The 23794-nt window shown below is 40.7% G+C and overlaps 1 protein-coding gene across 3 annotated transcripts; it reads right to left on the reverse strand.

The window, feature by feature from the left end:
• Positions 1 to 912: 912 nt before the first annotated feature.
• Positions 913 to 23256, reverse strand: hhat (hedgehog acyltransferase). 3 transcript variants are annotated; one of them, XM_089011491.1, is made up of 13 exons: positions 23108 to 23256; positions 22356 to 22496; positions 22222 to 22286; positions 21770 to 21883; positions 21372 to 21566; positions 20353 to 20568; positions 19791 to 19968; positions 17683 to 17833; positions 15928 to 15963; positions 10813 to 11014; positions 9209 to 9355; positions 7553 to 7628; positions 913 to 1082 (listed from the first exon to the last, which is right to left on the reverse strand). In XM_089011491.1, the coding sequence occupies exons 2-12, from the start codon at positions 22465 to 22467 to the stop codon at positions 7554 to 7556; spliced, it is 1491 nt and encodes a 496-aa protein (XP_088867617.1). In that variant the 5' UTR covers positions 22468 to 22496; positions 23108 to 23256; the 3' UTR covers positions 913 to 1082; position 7553. The 3 variants fall into 3 exon arrangements, with proteins under 3 accessions (XP_088867617.1, XP_088867616.1, XP_088867618.1); XM_089011490.1 differs by lacking the exon at positions 7553 to 7628 and having other exon boundaries at positions 9211 to 9355; positions 23108 to 23255; XM_089011492.1 differs by lacking the exons at positions 7553 to 7628; positions 15928 to 15963 and having other exon boundaries at positions 9211 to 9355; positions 23108 to 23255.
• Positions 23257 to 23794: the final 538 nt, after the last annotated feature.

Below are 23794 nucleotides of genomic sequence, written 5' to 3' on the forward strand. Positions count from 1 at the left end.
TATAGAGCGCACAACAAATGAATGAATAACAAGTTTTCAAATCTGAAGTCAAGAATAATGACTGTTATTGTGGTTTCCATCTAAAAATATAAAATTTTGGTTCAGATTTTAGCAAGCATCATGGAATTTCACAAGTTTGATTTGCTTTCGCGGGCCGAAAAAAATGACGTGGTGGGCTGGATTCGGCCCCCGGTCCATGACTTTGACACCTGTGCCTTAGACTCTCTTCTTTCATCAGAAAAAAAAGTTATTTCCTAAATTATATACGTCCGGAATGATATCACCTTGAAATGAGGGTGGCTGGTCAAAATACAATGCAATACATCCATGTAGGTTTAATTGGCGCTTTAACAACACTGAAGCTGGAACAAAGTGCTAACCAGGAAAAATGGAAACGCTGCCCCCTTGTGGAAAGGAAAAAAAACATTGTCAGAAGTCTGACCAGCGCTTTATCGGTACCTAAGCAGGAAAACAAACAAACCCGAACTAATTTGGGAATGGCGCTATACATCATATTTTCAATTCCCGAATAAATTTGTGAATGGTAGTAAATGAGTTAATGTCATTTCAAATTCATTTGACAGCAATAGCCTTGAAACAAAATGGCTTGTAGATTATTTTAATAAAAGGAAAACAGGAATTGCCAATTACATATACAGAAAAGACTCTCCGGAACTTGCTCACAACCCAGACTAAACTTTTCATTTCACAGTGATAATATGCATTTTCAGAGAATAACAAATAGCACTTACATCCTTGTATTTATGCGCATTATGCACTTGTGTGTGGTGCTAACTTCATCCACAAAAAAAAAATACATAAATAAAATAACAGTATCTCTTGCCAGTCTACGCTTGCCGCTTGACTTCAGCCAGCATTTCAGTCGGCTTCCATGGCAGCGTTCCAAATTCCATGTGTTGTTCTGGCGCGGATGATTTTTGTTTGTTTGCTTTTTTTTTATGTTATTTTTTGGCTGCCTTGCAAAGTCAAGGTGACTCACGACGGCTGAGGAGTCCACTCCAGTCCCACCTGCGCAAAGCAGTAGAGGAAGGCCAGCATGGGCGGCGCCACCGTGGACCAGCCTGGTATGAGGAGAAGCGTTATGAAGCATTTTTTTTTTTCAGATTTTGAAGATCAGTGCAGTTAATGAGCCCGCGTGTTGTGATGGTGTTCGAACGATAACGCCGCGAACAGCTGGCTGGCGTCCCTCCAAAAACATGCACCTGCAACCATGATACTTGTTGGAGTTCCTACAACAACAACTTTGCAAGTGTTTGGGGAATGCTAATGAGAACTTGCTGGACACTACGCAGTGCTCAACTGCTCCCAGCGTTTTTGTCTTTACACATACGTACGTACCGGTACGTTCCCAAAACAGTGAAAGCTCAAACTGTGCCTGTATCGACAGCCGTAATTCCAGGAGATGCCTTCGTTAATCATATGCTTTATATTTGACTGAATATAATGTTGAAATGGTTCTGATTTTTTACAATGCTTTGCGCTAAACTGTCATTAGCATAGCATCAATACTTTGATAGCACACGTATCACGGAATATTGATGTTTTTTATACCTTTATCCAACATTTTAAAAAACATGACTATATTCAGCTTTTATCTTTCACCCTCATATTATCTTGGAAAAACAAATCACGTTGATTATGTTGTGCTTCATTTTTACCCATAAAGGACAACCGACACCATTTTTTGTTTCCTAACTGACATCAGAAAATCGTTTTATAGCATCTAAAATACCCAAAACACGCAGGCTGATATTTTTAGTCAAATGCAAAACACCAATAAAAATGACTTAGTGTCCCAAAACTACTTCAAAATGACCTCGGAAATAGCGAGTTTCAGAAGGTCAGCCCCCTCGTTCGTGACGTCACGCCAGGACGTTTTTCGCCTTGCTCTAGAATCAAAACAATGGCTTCAGATTGGGAGAAGATGATTTCTTGTTACTCATCCAGTTATGAATATGATTCAAATAGTTCTGAAGGGGAAAGCATAAATGTTTGCAATCGATTAAAGAAGTCCTTCCGTATCAGTTTGTGTTATAAACATACTGTACTTGAAAAGAGAGACAACATATTTTCAATCCCAATGGGATATTTTAGAACTGTTTTGAAAAAAGAATAAAGAAATATATCCAGTGCTTTAGTCAACACAAAAACGGAAACGGGTAAAATTATACGTAACATAATATGAGGGTTAAATGGTTCACCATTATTTGCGGAATCATATGATTATTGTGAGTAAAATTCACCCTTTTTATTTTACATCTCATTTTGAAATCTTTACTTTTAGTTTCTTTTTTTAATTCACCATTGCCATTTGGAAAAGTTATCGCCTTGATTTTATTTTTTAATAGAGTATGTTGTTAAATATTTTAACACATTAGTCCGTTATTTATTATATATTAATCATGCATAATTTTTCATTTTTTTCCCCCCATTCAAATTAGTCTTCTTCTTTTCCTTTCTGCTTTTCTCTTCAAGGGGTCGCCACAGCAAATCAGTGTCCTCCATCTTGAGAGGTTTGATCCGCATGTTTGTCCAGAATTAAAAAAAAAAAGTATTGTGTGAAGAATATTTAAATAGCAAATATAACATGTATGTTGTGTAATAAAAAAAATCACATTCGTGATTTATTTTACTGTATTTTCTGGTGTATAACTAAGTCACACCGAAAAGCCTTGATTTTCTTCAAAAGATGACCCTGCACCTTATATGTGACCTTATATGCTTATATGTGAAGTAATATTGAGTCACAACAGGAACAAGACAAAAAAAGTTTTTTTTTCAAATCAAATGTTTGTTTTATTGAATAAAGCAAACCGCTACAAGCCATGTGGACTCCTCTTTTTAAGCGCCTTTAAAAACTTTCAAGTACACTTTACAGTCACGGTATAGTCCGAACGTATACCGTTCGTTTGGCAATTTGCATACTCGGCACGGAAGCCAATCAGAAGCCTGTTTCGTGCTTCGGACTATACCGTGACTGTAAAGTGTACTTGAGAGTTTTGAAAGCCGCTTAGAAAGAGGAGCCCACGCAAACATTGCATTGTGCACCATGACGACAAACGACAACTGGAGCAAAATCTTCAGCAAGGAAGCATTTGTGGTAGGTACTTCCTTCATTTAAAAAATCCTTTATACTTCGCAACAATGTTTTTTTTTGTGATTCGTCGTCTTATTGTGTTTCAAGTTGTGAAAAAATGGGCAGACAACTTTATGGCAGGGTAGGCAACTTTTTAGAGTTGTCTGCCCGGGTGTCCGCTAACTTTTTGTCATGAGTTTCAGACACTGGCCTTATACTCCGATGTGCCTTATACACTGGAAAATACGGTATTCATGATAACACCCCAAACCCCTCAATTAACTCCTTCCCCCGACAGCCTTGTAATTTGTCCCACTGAGTAAATCAAGACCACTGGCCACTGCCCATTAGCCCAAAGTGGCGAAGCCATGTGTCAAACATTTACGTATAATGGCCCGCGCAAAAGTAATGCATCGTGATTGTGGTCAAGGAGCGGACAGGCTTCCGCCCATCGACACAACACAATGTCTCCAAGACAATAAATATCCAATTTCCCTTCGCTGATTGCTCATGTGGCTTTAATCAAGTGGTTGCTTAATTGCGCCACAGCTTCTTTTTCCTGCTTTCTGCCGCTTGATTAATTCTTTTGCCAAGCAGGCCATTTACAGAAAAGCCCACTTCGTCCAATATCACTGTAGCCGGACGAGGAAGAGATCTACTGAGCCGCCTTAGCCTGCCAAATAACGGAATTTTTCACTCACAGGTATTATTAAATCCTGAACCCAGTGGAGTACTGTCGCTAACCAAAATAGCAGTGCCGAGGCAATTTCAAATTGCAATATATATGACTCGTTTATTGTCTAGATAAATTCTAATCGAAAAGACCAAATCATTTATATACAGTAAATCTGATATTGTGTGTTGTCATGTGATGAATTGTTTGTTAAAAAAATACATGGGAAGAGAACCTTGCAAAAAACAATCGTATATTCAAACACAATACTTTGTCTCTACATAACTAAGGTGTGATTTACTTCGAAATTGAAATGACGTGGCCATTTTGACAAATAAATAATTTCAGAAATAAATTCATACGACATAAATGAATAAAGAATAAATAAATATACACCCATACATACATACATACATACATAAATAAGAGAGCCACGCCTCTCTAGCAGACTACCAATCACTCGCCGCGCTCCGTGACGTCAAGTTCCAAAAATGGGTCACGACACGGACGACCATAGGAAAACGCAGGTTGCCAGGGTGACAACATTTTTGAGACCCGCTGCTCTCATAAATGTGTGAAGTGCTATGTATATATTATTCATAGAAATGTATTTGTACAGACGCCCGGGCCCCGTCACTCCCGTAAAATGTCAGCATTCCGATTGCCACGTGGCTTCAGCGAGCCTCTGATTAAAAGTGTCTGTTTGAAGTAACTATTATGGGATGTGGCTCAGCAGACCTCAAGAACCCCTCATGAGCAGCGAGGTCAAAGGTGCGTCCCGCTGTGACCGGGGCCTGATTTACAAGCATTGATCCGCTGTTGATGAAGTGCTACGACGTCTAATGACGCGCACACCCTCTCGTATCGTTCTATTTTTAGCACCCAAATAAGGCATTTGGCCAACAGAGAGTTGCCGTTTTAAGTTTCTGGTTCTGCGGCGTGAATAATTCACACTCTGGAAGTGGATTTTTTTTCAACACGGCCTTTCTTTTTGTCGGTTCCTCTTCACCTATTCACCGCCGGAACACAGTTGTGTGCATGGAAAGAAGGTCAGCTGTGAAATATGATTGAGTGGAAGTGATTTTCCGGTCAAGCAAACATTTCATCTGTCTACACATGGACGTAATAATAACGAAACGGCAACTGTTATTTATAATGATAACAGTAATATTTAAAGATGAAAAAGTGATGAACCACTCTTTTTTTGTGACGCCTGATTGGATGACATCCCCGTTGAACACAAATTTTCAAAGTGTGTTATGTTAGCTCCCGCAAGTTCTACAACAAAGACTCCATCCATCAACAACTCCAACAAGTCATCATCCATCCCTCCTTCCATCCATCATCCATCTGCCTGCCTGACCATAGTTCCATTCATCCATCCATTCTTCCACCCATCGATCTATCGATTCATCGATCTGCCTGACTGTCCGTCCATCCATCAAATATCCATCCGCCTGACTATCCATTTGTCCATCCATGTATCATCCATCCGCCTGCCTGACCATCCATCCATCATCCATCCACCTGACTGACCGACCGTCCATCCATCATCCATCTCCCTGACTGATGCTTGTCCATCCATCAATCCATGCATCCATCCGTCCATCCATCCATCCTCCTTTCATCATCCATCCATCTATTTTTTGATCTGCCTTATCCTCACATAGATCACGAGTGAGCTCGAGCCAGACACCAACAACATTCACACTCACACCAAGGGACAATTTGGGGAGTTCAATCAGCCTGTCATGCATGTTTTTAGATTGTGGGAGGAAACCGGAATACCCGGAGAAAACCCATGCAGACACAGGGAAAATCTGCAAAAATCTCACAGGATGGATGAAGCCTGTGCCATGATGCACTAGTGATGAACCAGTTGGACACCGTGGTGCAATTGGTGCATTCAGAGTGCTTGCCCACCATGGACGCCACTTGCAAAACTGCTCTTTTTATAGGCTGTAGATGTCACAATGCACACGATCGTTTCTGTGTGTTTATCAATCTAAGACCATCAGCGGTACAAATGACTACAAATTAAAGCGCTTATTAAAGACTATACCTGAAATTGAATAGAAACACGTGCAATTTGATTAAAAAAAAGAATCATCAGCTGAGAAATGAATGCAACTATTGCAGATTTGGTCTCGCTTCAGGTCCGAAAGGGGAACAATCGCACATTTGAAGATATTTTTCATTGTAATGTAATAACTTTTTCAGCCTTTTTTTTCGTTGTTATTTTACAAGATGCGGAACTGAGTGAGTGCGTTATTACTTTTTAATCACCTGAAGCTGTCCCAGAGCAATTAAGGTATATCGATATATTTTGTGTGTAGTGTTACGTTTCCAACTAAAGTGAGAAATTTAGCTTGAGCTCTTAAAGTGCACAAAAGATTGGCATGGTCAGTTGATTTTTTATTTTAAAAATATTTTCATATTTTTTTGTGTGTTCCTTTGTCTGTCTTTCTGTTTCGGTCCTGCTGGTTGACGGGATTCCTATCACTTCCCTCCAAAAATGTGTCTTGTCCAGGTGTTCCTTGTTACCTCGTCAGATTGTTTGTTTTCTGTGCTGTCGTCACACCGTGTGGAATGGGTTTTGGATTGGATTGAAGACAGCAGCAAAGTGATGAAAGGAATGAAAGTAGAAAAACAAAATGCGGGAGCTGCTGGAAAGGCAGCCACACTCGCGGCGTCAAAAGAACAAAAAAAACAACAAACAACGAAATAACAAATAACATGACAACACAAAGACACAGAGTGACATTCTGAAGCACTTTGGTTTGTCATTTTGAATCTTTCCTTTTTGCACCTTTGTTAAATTAGGACAGCTGAATCCACAGTTTTTGGGGCCTGTTTTTTTTGGAGGATTAAAAAGATGTTTTCATTCCGACTTCATCTCGCTTCCTTTCAAACCTGGAGCAACACAACAAAGACCCCGCTGGAATAAAGGTACTCCCTTATTGTTTTATTTACCTTATGGAGAGATGAGTCTGTGTTGGTTTGGACTGCACTTTTTAATCTTACTTTTTTCCATCACAGCAAAATAATTTGGATGATGAGTGCACATATAGCGGCAATAAGTATTTGTGGGCGAAAACATGTTCATTTGGGGAATAAAACTGTGTTCATTTGAACAGACCGCAATTATACTTTACATCTGATGCTCACCGGTGATGCGTGCGCTAGAGTTTAGGAATGTACTTTTTGGAAGAAAAAAAACTTGCACTCTGGGAGGATTATGGAAATGAGTAATCATATTGTATCAGACCAGCATTTATTTTTCGATCTCATGTGCCTCAGGACTGCTTTTAAATCGTAGTTCAAATTCAGCACCCCATACTTACGGTGAAGGTATTTTATTTTTCAAAAATATTCTGCAATGTATGTTCGTTTCAGGATTTTCACAAGATATAGGTTGTTGACTTTGCTTTTAAATGTCTTTAAATGCACTTTAATGTCATGTGGTATAAAAAGCTACTTCGCCCTGCCATTGGTGCAAGCGCCACATTTTGGCGATTCTATTTTTTTGTGTTGTGAAGGAGGAAATGCAAACATTGATTTGGAAGGGGGGTATACACATTTTGAATTATAGCAGACCACCATTATTTTTCAATCTCATGCACCCTATCTAGTGGTTTTACCACAGTTTGCAATTTTAATGTTTTGGGGAGAAAATATGACAATGGAGGACTAAAACAATGGAAATGTGAATTCATTTCAGTAGCAGAGTCCTATATTTAAACATACACCAAATTCTGTCAGGTTTGATAACAAGGACATACCTCATTTACTGCCAGACGTGCAAAAATGTGTCAACTCCCGTGCGAGAGTTTTTGTCATTGTCACTCGAATTCCAGGACCCACAGAATATTGAGTTTTAGGACTACATAAACACTCAATGCAGCGTAAGAAACCTTAGACTCGCTTCTTTTATCAGGAAAAATAGTTACTTCCTAAATTATATGGGTTTGGAGTTATATGAGCTTGGAAATGAGGGCAGCTGTCCAAAATACAATACAATATATACATATTGGTTTATGTAGGGCTTTAACAACAGCGGAAATTGGAACAAAGTGCTAAAATGGAAAAGGGGGAAATGCTGCCCTCTAGTGGAAATGAAAAAAATATTGCCAGAGGTCATGGCCAGCGCTTTATCGGCACCTAAGCATGAAAAAAAACAAAACCCAAACAAATTCCGGAATGACGCTCTACGCCATATTTTGAATGAGTGCTTTGAGGCGGGTGAAACTATCATTTAAGAAGTTTTTTTTTTTTTTGGGGGGGGGGGGGGGGGGAATTGGCTCTCAGCTATTGTGCGCAGCTATCAAAGTATTTCTCAAATGCTTTGGAAAGTCCCCATTTTGAACCACATGGCACAGTCCCGTCGAGACCCGAAAAAAGAAGAGCGGATATTCTTAATAGAAAGAAAGGTGGCTTTGGGTCCACATGCCGGTAATGAGTTGAAGGATAACGGAGGTGATGAGGCGAGATCCCTGCTGGATGAAGACTGATGACGCTGTGACTTTAGCGAGCAAATGAGCCGGGCTCTGAGCAGATGTCTCTCTATTTGGGAGGCACAAAAATGCAGCCAAATGCATACTGTGCAACAGCAGCATGTCTGACTGGCAGAGCATCTGCAGGAACACAAATACCTGCCAGAAGCCTATCCAACTGGCTGAAGTGCCCCGAATGTGAAACCCCTCCCCAACTGACTGGCCTTTTTCCATGCTCTTTCGATCACACTCTAAGATGATTAACTCATTCACCGCCAGACGAAATGTGTCCACTCCAGTGTCAGGGTTTTTGTCATTGTCACTCGAATTCCAGGACCCACAGAATATTGAGTTTTAGGACTACATGAACATTCAGTGCAGCGTAAAAAACCTTCAATTCTCTTCTTTCATAAAAAAATGGTTAATTCCTAAATTATATGGCTCTGAAGTCATATGAGCTTGAAATGAAGGCGGCTGTCCAAAATACATTGCAATACATACATATTTGTTTGTATAGCGCTGAACAACTGAAGCTGGAACAAAGCTCTAACATGGAAAATTGGGAAACGCTGCCCCTTGCGGAAAGGAAAAAAAAAAATATATATATACACAAACACACGCACACACACACAAAAAAGGATCTTTATGTAACTACTGTACCCATTGTCATCCCAAATTGGTGGTGTGCCTTTAAGGGGTGTGGTCTAGTGAATGACATCATCGACCTTGAGTTTGGTGGATCGCTAAGTCTGCGTGTGAGCATTTGGACTTGTGTTGTGGTTGACAGAAACTCTTTGTGAGGGTTCAGGTCCCGTTCGTCTTTCTGCTGTATTGTGTCAGTGGGTGGTGCCCATGAGCCGTCAGGCCGCCATTAATGTCGAACACATTACAGTACTTAAAAAAAATATATATTTCACTGATGCAATGGCATGGAAGGCCGGCGTTACCTTGAAGAAAAACGCGCTTCCAGAAGATCTTGCCGACGTGAATCCCCCCAAGGAAGAACAGATTAGAGAGGATGAGCATGGCGGTGGAGAAAGCAGAGAGCAGCGCGGCGCAGCGTCTCCTTGTTGCCGCAGAGGAATGCCGCTCCTGGGAAATCAGCGTGGAAAAAAAAGTGAAGTGGCACAATGCTGCGAGGGAGACGCCACCGAGCGGCAATAACAAAACTGTCGAGAGGCACAGTCGGACCTTATTACCGCTTTGAGGGGGCCAAGCTTCTCTGGAGAGCAAAGAGAAGATGGTGCCCCGCTGCTGCTACTGTATTACAAACACACTTTGACTCACTCTAAGTATACACGGCAATTAGATGTGACAGCATCCAGCCAATGTGTGTCTGCGTCGTCCAAGCATTTGCTTTTTATGCAATCGAATTACATTCCCCACTCCTGTTTTAGCTCCGAAAGATTTGATCACAGACCATCCCTTTTAAGCAAACAAGCAATTCAGGGGAAATGTAATACATGGAATATCTTTTTTACAAAAGTTTGATTTTGCACAAGATACAGAAACATCAGCCTCAACTTTTTAATATGGATTTGATCCAGATCCTATTTTACATTCTTGTTAACAGGCGACAGGCACGGTGCGCTTCAAGTTTGCACATCGGTCTCACAGTGCAGATGTGCAGTTTGATTGCGGTTCTGGCCTTCCTGTGTGGAGTTTGCATGTTTATCCGGGTAATTGGGTTTTTGCTAAAAAAAAAAAATCATGCGTGGCAGGTTAATGGAACACTAAATTGTCCTTTGGTGCGAGAATGAGTGCAAATGGTTGTTTATTGATGTGTGCCTTGTGTGGTAACCGGATCAGGGTGTCCCCTGCCGACTGCCCGAAGATAGCTGGGATAGTCTCCAAAACACCCAGTATGCTTGTATGGATAAGCGGGTTGGAAATTGGATGGATATGGGTGGATGGATGCATGAATGGATGAATGGACCAATGCATGGATGGATGGATGGGTGGGCATGAATGGATGGATGGATGGATCTGGGTGGCTGTGTGGTTGGATGGATGCATGAATGGATGGATATGGGTGAAGGTGGGTGGATGGATGAATGGACCGATGCATGGATGGATGGATGGGTGGGCATGAATGGATGGATGGATCTGGGTGGCTGGGTGGTGGGATGGATGCATGAATGGATGGATGGATGCATGAATGGATGGATATGGGGGAAGGTGGGTGGGTGGATGGATGGATGGATGCTAGTACGCCTCCCATTTTGTTTGCTAGGTCTTCGGCACATGCAGGATTAAAAAAAAAAGCTTTTTTTGGACGCCTTGTTTGAAGTGGTTATCAAGTATAACTCATGAATTTACAACAATCCATCATAACATGCACTGTTCGACTCTTCTAAAATGTCTGGATGATATAATCTCCTGCACCCCCCATGAAAAAAGTTGATCAAATTCTTTATTTGGAATTTCGAGAGTCCTTTGTATTTTCAAAGCCATTCATAGAAGAATATGTGACTTTTAGCATTGGTGGAGGTCTGTGCTTCCGACATATTCGTAAACACAGTATGTGTGCGGAATGTTTTGTAACTTACAAAAAAGGAGCGAACGAGCGTTGAGCCAAAGAAAGCCTTCAGGCCGGTTTCCGCCAGAACACCCAGCCAATTCATCAGAGCCCAGCACTGAAGGTAGTCATGGCCACCGTGCCAAAGGCAGACGAAGCCAAACGCCAGCGCTGTGGATAACATTTTACACATCACTCCGTGATGTGAACCTCCCAGAGGCACGTAGATGTATCTGCAACATGAGCGGGGAAAAGAGTCATTTACACTGTGGCAGGTTTATTTCTTAGAAACACACACACACACACACACACACACACACACACACACACACACACACACACACACACACACACACACACACACACACACACACACACACACACACACACAGAAACAATTTAATTAGCATTTCTCAGTATGTAGCTAATGACTAGCGCGGATGTGTAACAAAGTGGGGTTAAAAATGTCCTCACCCTGCGTCATGTCATGTTCATAGATTTTTTAATCAGATAAAGGTACCTCTGACGCTTGGAGCCAACAAATAAATAAATTGTTGCTGCCTAGAATAACAATTTTGGCCCCAGTGTTATTAATGATGCCACAGGATGGAGTGCTTTCTTCCCCCCCCCCAGGGAGTCACACAAACATCTTCCATCACGACATGCTCTGAGCAGACAAGGTTTAAAGTCAACCAGCGGTCTCTGGTTTATTGGCATTATTTTTAAACAATCAAAGCGATAAACAATCAAAATCGACTCTCAAATTTCGACTATACAGGGTATTTGCGCTTTGCTATTCCCCAATTTGCGTAATAGTAATTGATGTCAAGAAAGTGGACTGAATTTACCCACCTCAACAGAGAGGGTAATCTCTTTCAATAATGTATCAAAACTGTTTGTCAGCCATTATTTCCAAAGTTATTCCAATACCCCGGCTTCCGATTTCATTCCTCCTGTATTTTGTTTTTCTACTTTAATTCCTTTCACTTTGCTGCTGTGAAATGTAAATTTCTTCACTGCGAGACTAAAAAAGAATTCCTGTCACCGTCCCTTTTATAGAATCCGGCATCACAGTAAAAGGGTCGAAATTATCCGATTGCAGGAAAGAAGTTTAACTCTTCTTGCATCCCGTCATGACAATAGTATGTCACATCAGATCAGTCATATGTGATTGGGGTGGGCAATGGAAGGAGAATCTCTCAGTTCCTTCCATTGCATGTGGTCGATTACATCAAATGATTTTCTATTTAAGTTCTCTGATTCTTGCTTTACACTCAAAGTTTTGAATCCGATATTCGCCATTAAAATGGATAAAGTAGCTGAATTTACAAAATTCTTGCCAATATAAGCTCTTTAATATCTGCACTGAAGTTGCACTCTATCCAATATGCAGTAATGGGTCCTTTGAGGGGGAAAAAACTAAATTGGTGACTTGTGTGTTAAAAAAAACAAACAAATAAATAAAATAATGCAGTTTCTGCATACCCTACAACATAGGTGTCAAAGTCAAGGCCCGGGTGCAAAATCTGGCCCACCACATCATTTTATTCGGCCCGCAAAAGCAAATTAAGCATGTCAAGTGCCAAGATGCTTGGTAAAGTCCTAACCAAAATTTGAAAGGGTCCCATGTAAATCACAACAAGTTTTTTTTTTTCTTCAAATTTGAAAACGAGTTATTTTTTTCATTTGTTGTGCGCTCCATAGGTAATATGTATAACTACAATGTAGACCACAGCAAAAAAATGAGTTTGACACCCTTGCCCGACAAGATACTGTAATAAAAGCTACTGTTACCATTCACTTGCAACGGAATTGGAATTGCTAAGCGGAATTGTGAGGCAAACACATGGTTCCCCAAAATTCAATCAAGTTACCAGGAACGAGTACAATTTTCAATTTTAATCCTTGCCGATAGATGAATTTAGACTCTTCCATTACGGACGTGTTAATTCTCCATGTGGAAGGGCCTCGCCCGCCTTTCTGTTATTGCCGAGCTACAAACTCATTATTTCAGCTACCCCGCGGTTAATGAAAAGTTCCCGAAAGACGAGCCAGGGTTTTGGGGAGCTTTAAAAAGAGCGGCCAGTTTGGCGCATTGGCGAGGAACAGCAGGTGTGTCAGCAGATGGATGGCAACCAGCAGGCAGGAGGGCAGCGTTTTATCTTTACGATGTAGGACGTGATCACTTTAAGCTGATGGGTGAATATAAATTGACACATGTAGATTTTCCTCACTGGCTTGAGATAAATGAGAGTCTAAATGCCCAACTTGTTCATCTAAAATGCACATTTGCACGGATTTGGGATCAAACGCTCCTTCTCATACGCACTTGAGCTGCAAAAACTCTAATTTAGCAGCCATCGAGGACCCTCTAGCCGGCTCGATAGCTGTACCTGCAGCAGGTAATGGAATGACAAAAGAAGGAGCCACTTTGCAGCCATGGGAGACGGGGATCAGTGAGTCACGGTTTTGCACCCACGCCGTCCACCTCAGACCGTTTGGGCGTCATCTCACCACCGCATTTAAAAGCACTTTAGACGAGACGTGGATATGCGGTGCATTGTGTGCCACCTATCATTTTTACATCTGTGGTGGGATAATTGCGATAAGTGCAAGTTTTGGAGGAGGGGGAGCGAGGGTTAGCGGAAGTGGGGTATGGTTTCCGATGGACACAGGCTTGAAATAGAAAATGTCGTTTGCAAATGAAATCCTTCATTAATTGAAGCCACTTCAACCATTCAATCTACCAAACTTCAGGACACAAGCTAGTCAAAAGTATCTCCAACCAAAACATTCAAAATATTGTCGTGCCCGCGGTTTCGCAGAAAAAAAATACCAAGAGATGTAATTCCATTTAAAAGATGATTTTACACTTCCTTAGTTTGTGCCAAAAAACTGAGGTAGTGAAAATAAATCGGTCTAATCCAAAAACTAACTAATTCACTGCCATTTCCGAATTTATTCAGGAATTGAAAAGCATGACGTGGAGCGCCATTCCCCAATTTGTTCGGGTTAAGTTTTTTTGTTGCGATGAGGGGGGTGCCGATAAAGCGCTGGTCATACCTCTGGCAAAGTATTTCCCTTCCACAAGGGGGCAGCGTTTGCCTTTTGTCCAGCCACCCCATTTCAAGCTCAGATAACTCCAGGCTCATATAATTTAGGAATTAACTCTTTTTTTATGATGAAAGAAGAGAATCTGAGGTCGCTTATGCTGAATTGAATGTTCTTGTAGTCCTAACACTCAATTTTCTCTGGATCCTGCAATTTGAGTGAAGATGACAAAAGCCTGGCACTGGAGTGGACACATTTGTGTACATGTCTGGCAGTGAATGAGTTAACAACCATGTAAAATCGGCATATTGAGTCCAAAAACATGTTTGGTCCATATGGGCATCATATAACATTTACTTCAATGTGAAATGGTTAAAAAAAATAAAAAAGAAGTAAATCTAAGACATATGACATAATCTTTATGAGTTTTGAAGTTGGGGATTCTAGAGTTGGTATTCCCCCCCCTCCCCCTATGATCTTTTTTTTGCCTACATGGGTTTCTTCCCACATTCCGTCAAAAAAAATAAAAAATACATGCAATGTAAAGTTCATTGAAGACTCTAAAATGTATTCTAAATTGGTATGAATGCTTGACTGACAACCCGTCTCATGGTCGAACCTATTTCTCGCGCAATGCTAAGGCAATGAGCAAATGCTTTTGAAAGCAAAAAATTTATGCACATCAAAACAAAGCAGACAGCCCCACAGATTAAAACTAATTAGTTGTGTTCTCATTCTAAAAAAAAAACAAAGAGTGACAAGGGATCTTGTTGTCAGACAAGCGTGGCACGGTGGCATCTCGATCCCACGTACCTCTACCAAGCGGATCGAAAAACTCCCACCAGACTGCGACACATTCAATAGCAAGGCACACTCATAATTTTTTTAAAAAAGCGAGCCATCCGAGGAGTAAGCCGGAAAAAGGCGCTGGCTTGCTCCATATGCACATATTGAACAAAGGAGGCATTTCTCCAGGGTCCGGCGGGTGGAAACACAACAGAAACACACTTGCTATTATTCCCCAACAACATGCAAGCTCATAATCATGAGAAAACCTCCATGCAAATGCAGCACCCTTGTCTATTTATGACCAAATGTGCATGGCAGCTGCAGAATGCCCCAACCCCCACCACCTCCCCGGTCACCCACACCAATTTTTAAAAAAGCTTTTTAAACAGGTGCATATAGATGAGTTTAATACGATGTCAAAATTATCATGTGCTTAAGGATTAAATCAATACAACGCAGATACAATGATGGACATAAATAAGAAAAGTAAAACTACTCACTTCACATAAATTAGGAATCGGTCAAACGAGCAAGACTGTGAGTTAGGGGCATAATGATGTACAGGAGGGGTGCCACATTGTAGTTACGGTTTCCTCTCGAGGGCCATTATGAATTTGGGGAAACCGTTAGAATGTTTCAATCCCCTCCATATACTACAGACAGAGCGCACAACAAATTGATGAATAACTACCATATTGTATAAGGCGCACCCAAAAGCCTTAATTTTATTCAAAAGATGCCTTATACGCAGCCGCGCCTTATATGTGAACTAATAACACCTTATAAACCAGGGCACCTTATATATGGAAAAGGTTTGAAAATACCGCATTCATTGGGGGTGCGCCTTATACTCCGGTGCACCTTATACACTGGAAAATACGGTAGTTTTCAAATCTGAAGTAAAAAAATGACTGTTATTGTGGTTTACATAGGACAAATTTACATTTTGGTTCGGACTTTAGCAAACATGCAATATCAAAAGTTTGATTTGCTTTCGTGGGCCGAATAAAATGACATGGTAGGCCAGATTTGGCCCCCAGGCCTTGACTTTGACACCTGTGATGTAAAGAGTCAATTAACTGTTCGATGTATATTTTACTGAGGAGACATTTTTGTTCTGTTCTCTAGACTGTAGATGGGCGGATAGATTTTTAGACCAAAGGATGAATGGATTGATAGAATGAAACGATCAAGAGAAATCTAGAACTAGCTAAATAAAAAAGGATATTTGTGTGAGTGGATTTGTAAATAGAATAAACGGAAAGTGTGGCATCATTGAATGCACATCCTATGAAGGGGCACTTACGTGAGGAGCCATCGATAGAGGCCCTTGTCAAAATGCCTGTAAGAGTGGAGAGACAGAGCGAGCGAAAAAGGAGGGGGGGGGGGGGGCGTTAATTGAAATCATTAACATGATAATACCATGAGCCAGGAACACCTGAGCTCCACTGGCTTCATTATGCCAAATACTAGATAAACGCAAGCATGTTGAGGAGTGTCCTGTTTGTAATGCCAGACGCGCTCTCCCTCCCACTTTCTCCCCCTCTCTCTTTCGTCATTAAATTAGATGAGAAGAAGCAAGTTTTTCAGCATTGTTGCGCTCATATAAATGCTGCCCATTTTGTCCATGACGTAAGCCGACATTTGATGCATTCCATCAATGTTGTCAACATGGTCCAGCTCAGTGTACGCAGGATTGGCATGCATCACTGGTCAGCATTATTGGGCCGACTTGTCTATTGAGAGATGTGCACAAAAGAAGCGTTTGGGTCGGTCGTGTCTAAAAATGCACATTGAATGCTTGACTACAAACTGCTTTCATCTCTTTGTATTCTGGCACATTCTGTGATGATTTCAACTAAGCTTGTCCCATTAGAAATGAATCAACATACATTCTATTTTCTTAAATAACATTCAGTCAGCGGCATGATGGGGAGCCTTCCACACTCATTTGAAGGATATACTCCTGACATCACCGAATTCATTGTGGTGGATATTTATGTTCGGAAAATTTAATAGTACGCTTTACTGCCACCCAAACAAATATTAATCAAGCTTTATAAGAAACTGGAATGTTCGACAAAGGCCAAGCCAACATGCCAAGCAAATTTACATTTTGTCCATGTCATTTTGGATGTATATGGCAGCGTTTCAATAAATTGCTACTTGTGTAGTTTTGTTTTTACGCATTTCAACATTCATTTTGTGAATTAAGTGGTGATTCTACTCCTACTCTCCACTGTGAATGAATTGAGAATCTTGGTAAAATACTGTATTAAGAATGCTGCTAACATCAGGACCACAGTTTTCATTTTTGCAGCCTGTCCCAAATTGCCCACCGTATTCAAATTAAGAATCATGCTAACATATTAAGAGTATTATTAATATCATCAGGACCGAGGTTCTCATTTTGATAGTCCTTTTTTAAGGAATTGTCGCAAAATATAGCAAATGTCATAAAGTTGCCAACATTACGGACACCGGTTGTTGCTTTTTATTTGCTACCTCGTCAATACGCACATCACATGTATGTACATACAATAATCGAAGCGCTTATTTGACGGTTTACTTTGACGGATATTTTATTATAACCTCAACCGGTTCCGCCAAGTAAGAAGCTGTAATATTTAATCAACAGCGGCACCTACAGTGTAAACGAAACAATGTCACGGCCTGGCAAAGATCAAGACTGCTCGTAAAAAAATCCACTTCTCTGACATGTTTAATATCTTCAGTAGACGTCATTAATGGAGAAGAAGTGTTTTTATTGTGTGTGTGTGTGCATGTGTGTTTTACTATATTAACCTCTGACCCTTTAGCTCCATTAAAAAAAATCTAAGATGAACCCTTGAGACGCGCAGATGTCATGTGGAGGTGACCGTTGTGGTGATTGCAAGTAATGGCGGGAGAGGCGATTCAGAGCGAGGGCCATGATTAGCCTAAGCAAAGACACTCTCCAAAGCACCTGACATTTAATGCAAGCCTTTTTTTCCTCGAGGATGTATAGCACATCTGCCGGATAAGGAATGCGGACGGGGCTCACTGGGTGAATGTGATTTACCGCCACATGCCAGTGAAGCTGTACATGATGCTGACACAGCGAGGTAGACCGGGAGGGACCAGCCCGTCTAACGTAGCCAACATGGATGGAAGGCCGAACAGCACCAGGTATTTGACAAAGAAGAACTGCACTAGGGCCAGAGCCAGACCACCTGCCCAACAAAAGAAAAGAATCATTAGCAGTACATTGACATAATTAATCATATCAATGAAACTGACTCGAGCAACATTAAACGTACCGCAATAAAATACAAATAATACCCCTTTTCACTTGAATCAAATACAAACGCTACCCACCTTACGAATGAGATACATTCCGAGTGGTCGTTCATAAGGTGAATTTGTTCGTAAGTTACTTCTCTGTTATATTTTGTATAGAATGTATGTTTAAGTCAAACACTGAACGCGGAAGCATAAAACACAGACGGTCTTCTTCTTCTTTTCCTTTCGGCTTTTCCCTTCAGGGGTAGCCACAGCGAATCAATGTCCTCCATCTAACCCGGTTTTATGCATCCTCTTCTCTCACACCAGCTACCTTCATGTCCTCTTCAACCACATCCATAAACCTCCTCTTCGGTCTTTCTCTCGGTCTCCTGCCTGGCAGTTCAAGGCTCAGCATCCTTCTCCCGATATTTATACTCCCTCTCCTCTGGACATGTCCAAACCATCTCAGTCTGGCCTCTCTGGCTTTCTCTCCAAAGCCTCTAATATGAGTTGGCATGAGTGGGCACCCCGTCGTACGCTTTCTCCAGATCTACAAAGACACAATGCAATTCCTTCTGACCTTCTCTGTACTTCTCAATCAGCATTCTTAAAGCAAACACTGCATCTGTCGTATTCTTTTTTGGCATGAAGCCATACTGGCGCTCACAATTGCTCACTTGAGCTCTTAGTCTAGCTTCAACTACTCTTTCCCAGAGTTTCATTGTATGGCTCATCAACTTTATTCCTCTGTAGTTAGTTCAACTCTGCACATCTCCTCTGTTCTTAAATATGGGCATGAGTACACTTTGTCTCCATTCTTAAGGCATCTGTTCACCATCTAAGATCTTGTTGAATAACCCAGTCAGGAACACCACCGCCACCTCTCCAAAACACTTCCATACCTCGATTGTTAAATCATCAGGCCCACAGACGCTCTAACAGCCGTCAAATAATTTCACACCTACTGTAGTACGATGTCATATATCTTTGGGTCTTCAGTAAGCCAGTACTGAAGCTGCTGGCACGTAATTACAGCAGCAATTACTTTTTGTTATGCATCGCATCCTCCTGCAGCGTCAACTGGGAATAGGGATTTCCTCCCCGCCCACATACCCTACACAGCCAATCATAGTGAGCTCGCTGCCTCCTTAGGGCGTCAACTGGCAAAATTGATTTCCTCCCCGCCTACATACTCTACGCAGCCAACCGAAAGCAAGCTCGGCGGATCATGGGACCTGAACTCGTTGGCAACACTTCAGCCTTGGTGTCCGTTGCATAAACATCCAGCCCTTGAAACCTCCAATGTGTCTGTGCGTGTGCGTGAAGTACAGTACGCAGCCAACCGCAAGCGAGCTCGGACCGAAAAAGGCGCGCAATACAAAATCTAACTTACAGCATCTCTGTCCAAACATTTTTTGACATACCTGCAAAATTTTTCGTATTTACCGTTCTTCGTAACTTGAATGTTCGTAAATTGGGGAGCGTCTGTATATTAAATTTCTCAATTTAAAACATTTTTAATGACAAAAAAAATATTTTTTTGTTCAAAATGAACTCAATCAACTTTCAACACCGAGATAACAAACAACCTGTCATCATTTTTTCTCTCTGTTTATTTAATTGTGTAAAATTGTGAACACAAATAAGAAAAACAATTGGTGGACAAAGCTAACACCTAAACTGAAACATAATTTAAATGCGAAAGATCACATCTGAATAATGGAGCAAGGTCAGTGAGAGCAAGTCTGTTTTTTTTTCTTCCTTAGCCTTGCATGTCATTAACTTCCCTTTATAAAGAAGTAGATGGAGAAAAACATTCTTAAGCAAGAATGGCACTACACTGGGACTTAGGGATGCGATAGACCCGTCAGGAATTGAAATCATGCAAGAACAATGTTCACTAACCTAAAGCCCAGGGTGGCAGAATCTCCAGATAGGTCTCATTAGACTGGATAGCGTGCATGTACATGACGTGGATCATATACTCGGCGATGCACCACCACATCAGAATCCGTGCTGAACGAAGCAACAAGTAACGAGCACTTGCTTTGTGCCGGTCACTCTCCTCTGCGGGTTTCTGCATCTAAAAAGGTGACACCTCAACATCCATGAAGCGAACACACCAAAACATCAAAAATAACAACAACAAAAATGAGTGTCTTCTTTGATGGCGTTCGAAATTCCAGACCCAAAAATCCTGAAAAAAGTGTTCAGTGTCCATAAAAGGGCCAAAAAATCTGCTGATACAAATGGAGGGAATATAACAAAAATAGTTTTGCCCGTATGAGATCTTTAAAACACACTTTAATTGATTGTCCGTGGATGCCACAAAATGGCAGAAAATATCTGTTTAATGACATTTTTCAATTTGTTTCAAAATACAATAGCTTCTTGGACCTAAAATGCTGCAAGAGTATCTTGTGAAAGGTAAGAAAATGAATTTATTCATCATTTATTGAACGCTCACCTGCTCCACGTAATCATTAAACGTGATGACAGGTCCATTGTAGAAAAAGGGATGGTAAAAAGTATAAGACAACAGCCAGCAGAGCTGCAGGAGGGCATCGCCACGGATCGCAGTGCGACCGCAGTGCTCCAAACTGAAGCTGATGAGGCGAAGAGTGCCCACGGCCACGCTGAAGAGAAGCAAGTAGTACTCCTCCTCCTGCTCGTACCAGCTCCTCTGCGCGATATTTGGAGGAAATTTTTTTAAACCCATTAAGAATGTCTAAATTATATTTCTTTGTTTTTCCTTATATTATTTTATTTACTATATTGTTTCTTTTCTTAGTGACTGTAAAACCTTCAGTTTCTTTGAAATGGTAGTGTATAATTGCTGATATTATATTACTAAACTATATGAGGTCAGTAGTTTTAAAAGACATGTGAATCAAGATTAAAAAAACTGAAATTCTGTCACTCGTTTATTCCAAAACAATTCAAATCAACCAAAAATCTGCAAGAAGACATCGCTGTGGCCCTCTTGCATCTTCTTGTGTCCATTAAATATAGTTTGTAATAAGTATCTGCGTTGGATGTTAAATATAAATATAATCGTTTACTCATTCACTGCGAGACAATGTGCAAAAAATTATCCATTCCAGTACCAGGGTTTTTATCATTTTCATTCAAATTGTAGGACCCAAAGAATATTGAGTTTTGGGACTACATAAACATTTAATTCAGCAAACCTCTCTTCTTTCATCAGAAAAAAAAAAAAAAAAATTTCTAAACTATATGGATCTGTAGTTATCTGAGTTTGAAATGTGGGCAGCTGTACAAAAGCAAAAGGCAAATGCTGCCCCATTGTGGGAGGGGAAAACATTGCCAGAGGTCTGACCAGCGCTGTATTGGCACCCCACCTCCCCGCAAGAAAAACCAAAACCCAAATACATTTCGGGAATGGCAATGAGTTATAAACAACCATACTTTCATTTTTAAACATTCTCCTACTCATCTGTGCTTACAATCAAAAGGTACGGCCACCTGTATATCTTGAAATGGTCGCACATGAAGAGTGCAGAGGAGCAGAAGGATGCAGGTCCAACATAGAGCAGGTCTCCTGAGCTGCGCCACCAAGAAAGACAAAGCCACATGGAGAAGTAGCACGCCCAGACCTCTGAGTCCTAACAAGCTACAGGCTGCAAGCAGGCCGTAAACTGTGAGCGCTGCAACCCGACACTGTTGACAAAAGGGGAAAAAAACTACTTTATTCCGCAATTTTCCATCACAATTTAAAACTTGTGGATCTTAATAACAATTGATACACTTTTCGCAACAGGAGGAGCAGCGCTGGGTCAATTTGATACAAGCAAATCATTTTTTCCCGACTCTGTCCTTTTGACTCACTTGTGAGATTTTGTGTAATGTTTATTGACTCGAACCTGTGGGTAAAAGATGCTGCAGAATCTAGATATGACAGCATGTCCAATCAGAGTCCACAGCAAGGACTTCTTTGCCCAGTCGGTCCAGAAGGTCCACTCAAAGTCTGACACATCCTGACCAAAACACAAGGACAACATACCATTACAAATCCTTAAATTATTTAAAGTCGGTGGATGAAAATGCAAAACAGGAGCCACAATACTGCTACATAAGGTACATACCATATTAATTAGTAAAACACAATTAAAGTTTGGTGGAAACATGCATTGATTTTGTACTATTTTTTTTGTATATGGCTCACTAACTGAAACATTTTGAAATATGTATATTCATTTATTTTGGTATACTGGTATATTATGTCAGACATGCAGACTTTTTATATTTACTGTATGTACAATGTGACTCCCTTTTACCAGGGTGAATGAAGACACTGCAACATTTTAAAACATACCCTTTTGAACCCCTTAAAGGGGCTCCTTTCCAGGTGAAATTGTCTATCCAATCCGGCTTCATGCTCTGAAACACATGAGTTGGTCAAACTGTTTCCCCAGAACTGTGTTAAGGCAATTCCAATTCTTCTCCTACCCTTTGAGAACCTGTGCAGTTCATAAAAAGAGTACAAATGGGAGCCAAAGGACAACAACCAGTAGACAAGGAGCTCCGTCCGTGGTAGCGGCGCTGACCGGACGGATGTCATCTGGTCGTAATCGCTGCGTTATCGTGGGCCTGTGAAAAAATGATAACATTACAATATTTTGTGCAACATATGTTTAGTTGTGAATTGCAAAATTCTGAAGATGTAAAAACTGAATAAGTCCCATTTATCGTGTGTAAGTATTTACAGCCTTTCCTCAATACTTCGTTGCCTTCAAAGTTTTTCAAATACAGTATGTCATGTCACAAGCCTGGCACTCATATTTTTTGGGCAGTTTTGCCATTTTCATAGAGAAAAAATTCAATTGACCCCACACTGTTTTTAAAAAATGAACACAAATGTCATTAATTAGTGCAAATTATTTTTAATAGTAACTTAAATGGCGAAGTGGGAACGCTGTTGACGGTTGCTAAGTAACGCCAAACGCTTTACGATAGTCACGTTCACGGCAAACGAACGAGGTCTACGGAGGACGAAGTAAGATACCATGCACGCTTGTGTTTCTATTATTGAAAAAAATGAGACGTTACAAGTGGACCTATTTGTAGCAGAGTGTATGGTTATTTTCCCCACAGCCATGTTATATTTGTGACTTCAACATGTCCCATGTTATTGTATTCCATTGCACTGCATTGTGTATCCGTCGTAGCTAAATAAAGCGTAAGTTTATTTGGGGTGTTACCTAACAATCTCAAGTGGCGGTCCATTTTGTTGTCATCAAGCCGGTCCACGATCCGCGATAGCGAGCATGTGGTTTAAATACATTTTACGGATATAAAAAGTGTCACAAACCAACGGGCTCACATCCGCCTTCTTCTCGTCTTCCAGTGTGCCCAAAGTTTGCCTTTCGTCAAAATGGTCGCCCCCTGCAGCCTGGGAAGACTTGTAACTTGAACATGTACAGTAAGTACAGTAAGTACGTATTGGAATTAATTTCAAAGTCAAAGTCAGCTTGATTGTCAAATATGCTAATTTCGTCTGTGAATAAACAATACAATAATTGAAATAATGTCTTTCTTATTCAGAGTTCCGTCGTTATGTACAAAAGAGTAGGAAATAGTGATGCCATGTAAATACCATTGTAAATATGAAAAAATGACATCTTGCCTTTAAAAATAGGGGAATTGCTGAAATTGATTTTTACAATACCCGTTGTTGGGTATTTTTCTGCCGAGTTCATACTTTGGCTTCCAACATTTCTTATTTCTCTTTGTGTTTACAAAAAAGCTTTTATTTCTTCAGAATTTAAATTAATGGATATGCTGCTTAAAAGAATGAAGAACGTTTAGAGCATTTAACTTCCTTTTGTGTGTATATTTATGTAATCCTTGTTCTTTTTTGTTTTCTTTCCACAATCCTTACTAGTTAT

Source organism: Hippocampus bargibanti, linkage group LG13, assembly GCF_051943395.1.
Source record: "Hippocampus bargibanti isolate YZ-2025 linkage group LG13, ASM5194339v1, whole genome shotgun sequence".
NCBI classification, from domain to species: Eukaryota; Metazoa; Chordata; class Actinopteri; order Syngnathiformes; family Syngnathidae; genus Hippocampus; species Hippocampus bargibanti.

Excerpts from the sequence above, each read along its gene's own strand:
- hhat (XM_089011490.1), bottom strand. The coding sequence starts at position 22,467 with ATGACATCCGTCCGGTCAGCGCCGCTACCACGGACGGAGCTCCTTGTC. Across the intron at positions 21,884-22,221 it reads CCTTTAAGGGGTTCAAAAGG|GATGTGTCAGACTTTGAGTG; the intron begins GTATGTTTTAAA and ends TGTTTTGGTCAG. Across the intron at positions 9,356-10,812 it reads CGCTCGTTCGCTCCTTTTTT|GAGCGGCATTCCTCTGCGGC; the intron begins GTAAGTTACAAA and ends CTGATTTCCCAG.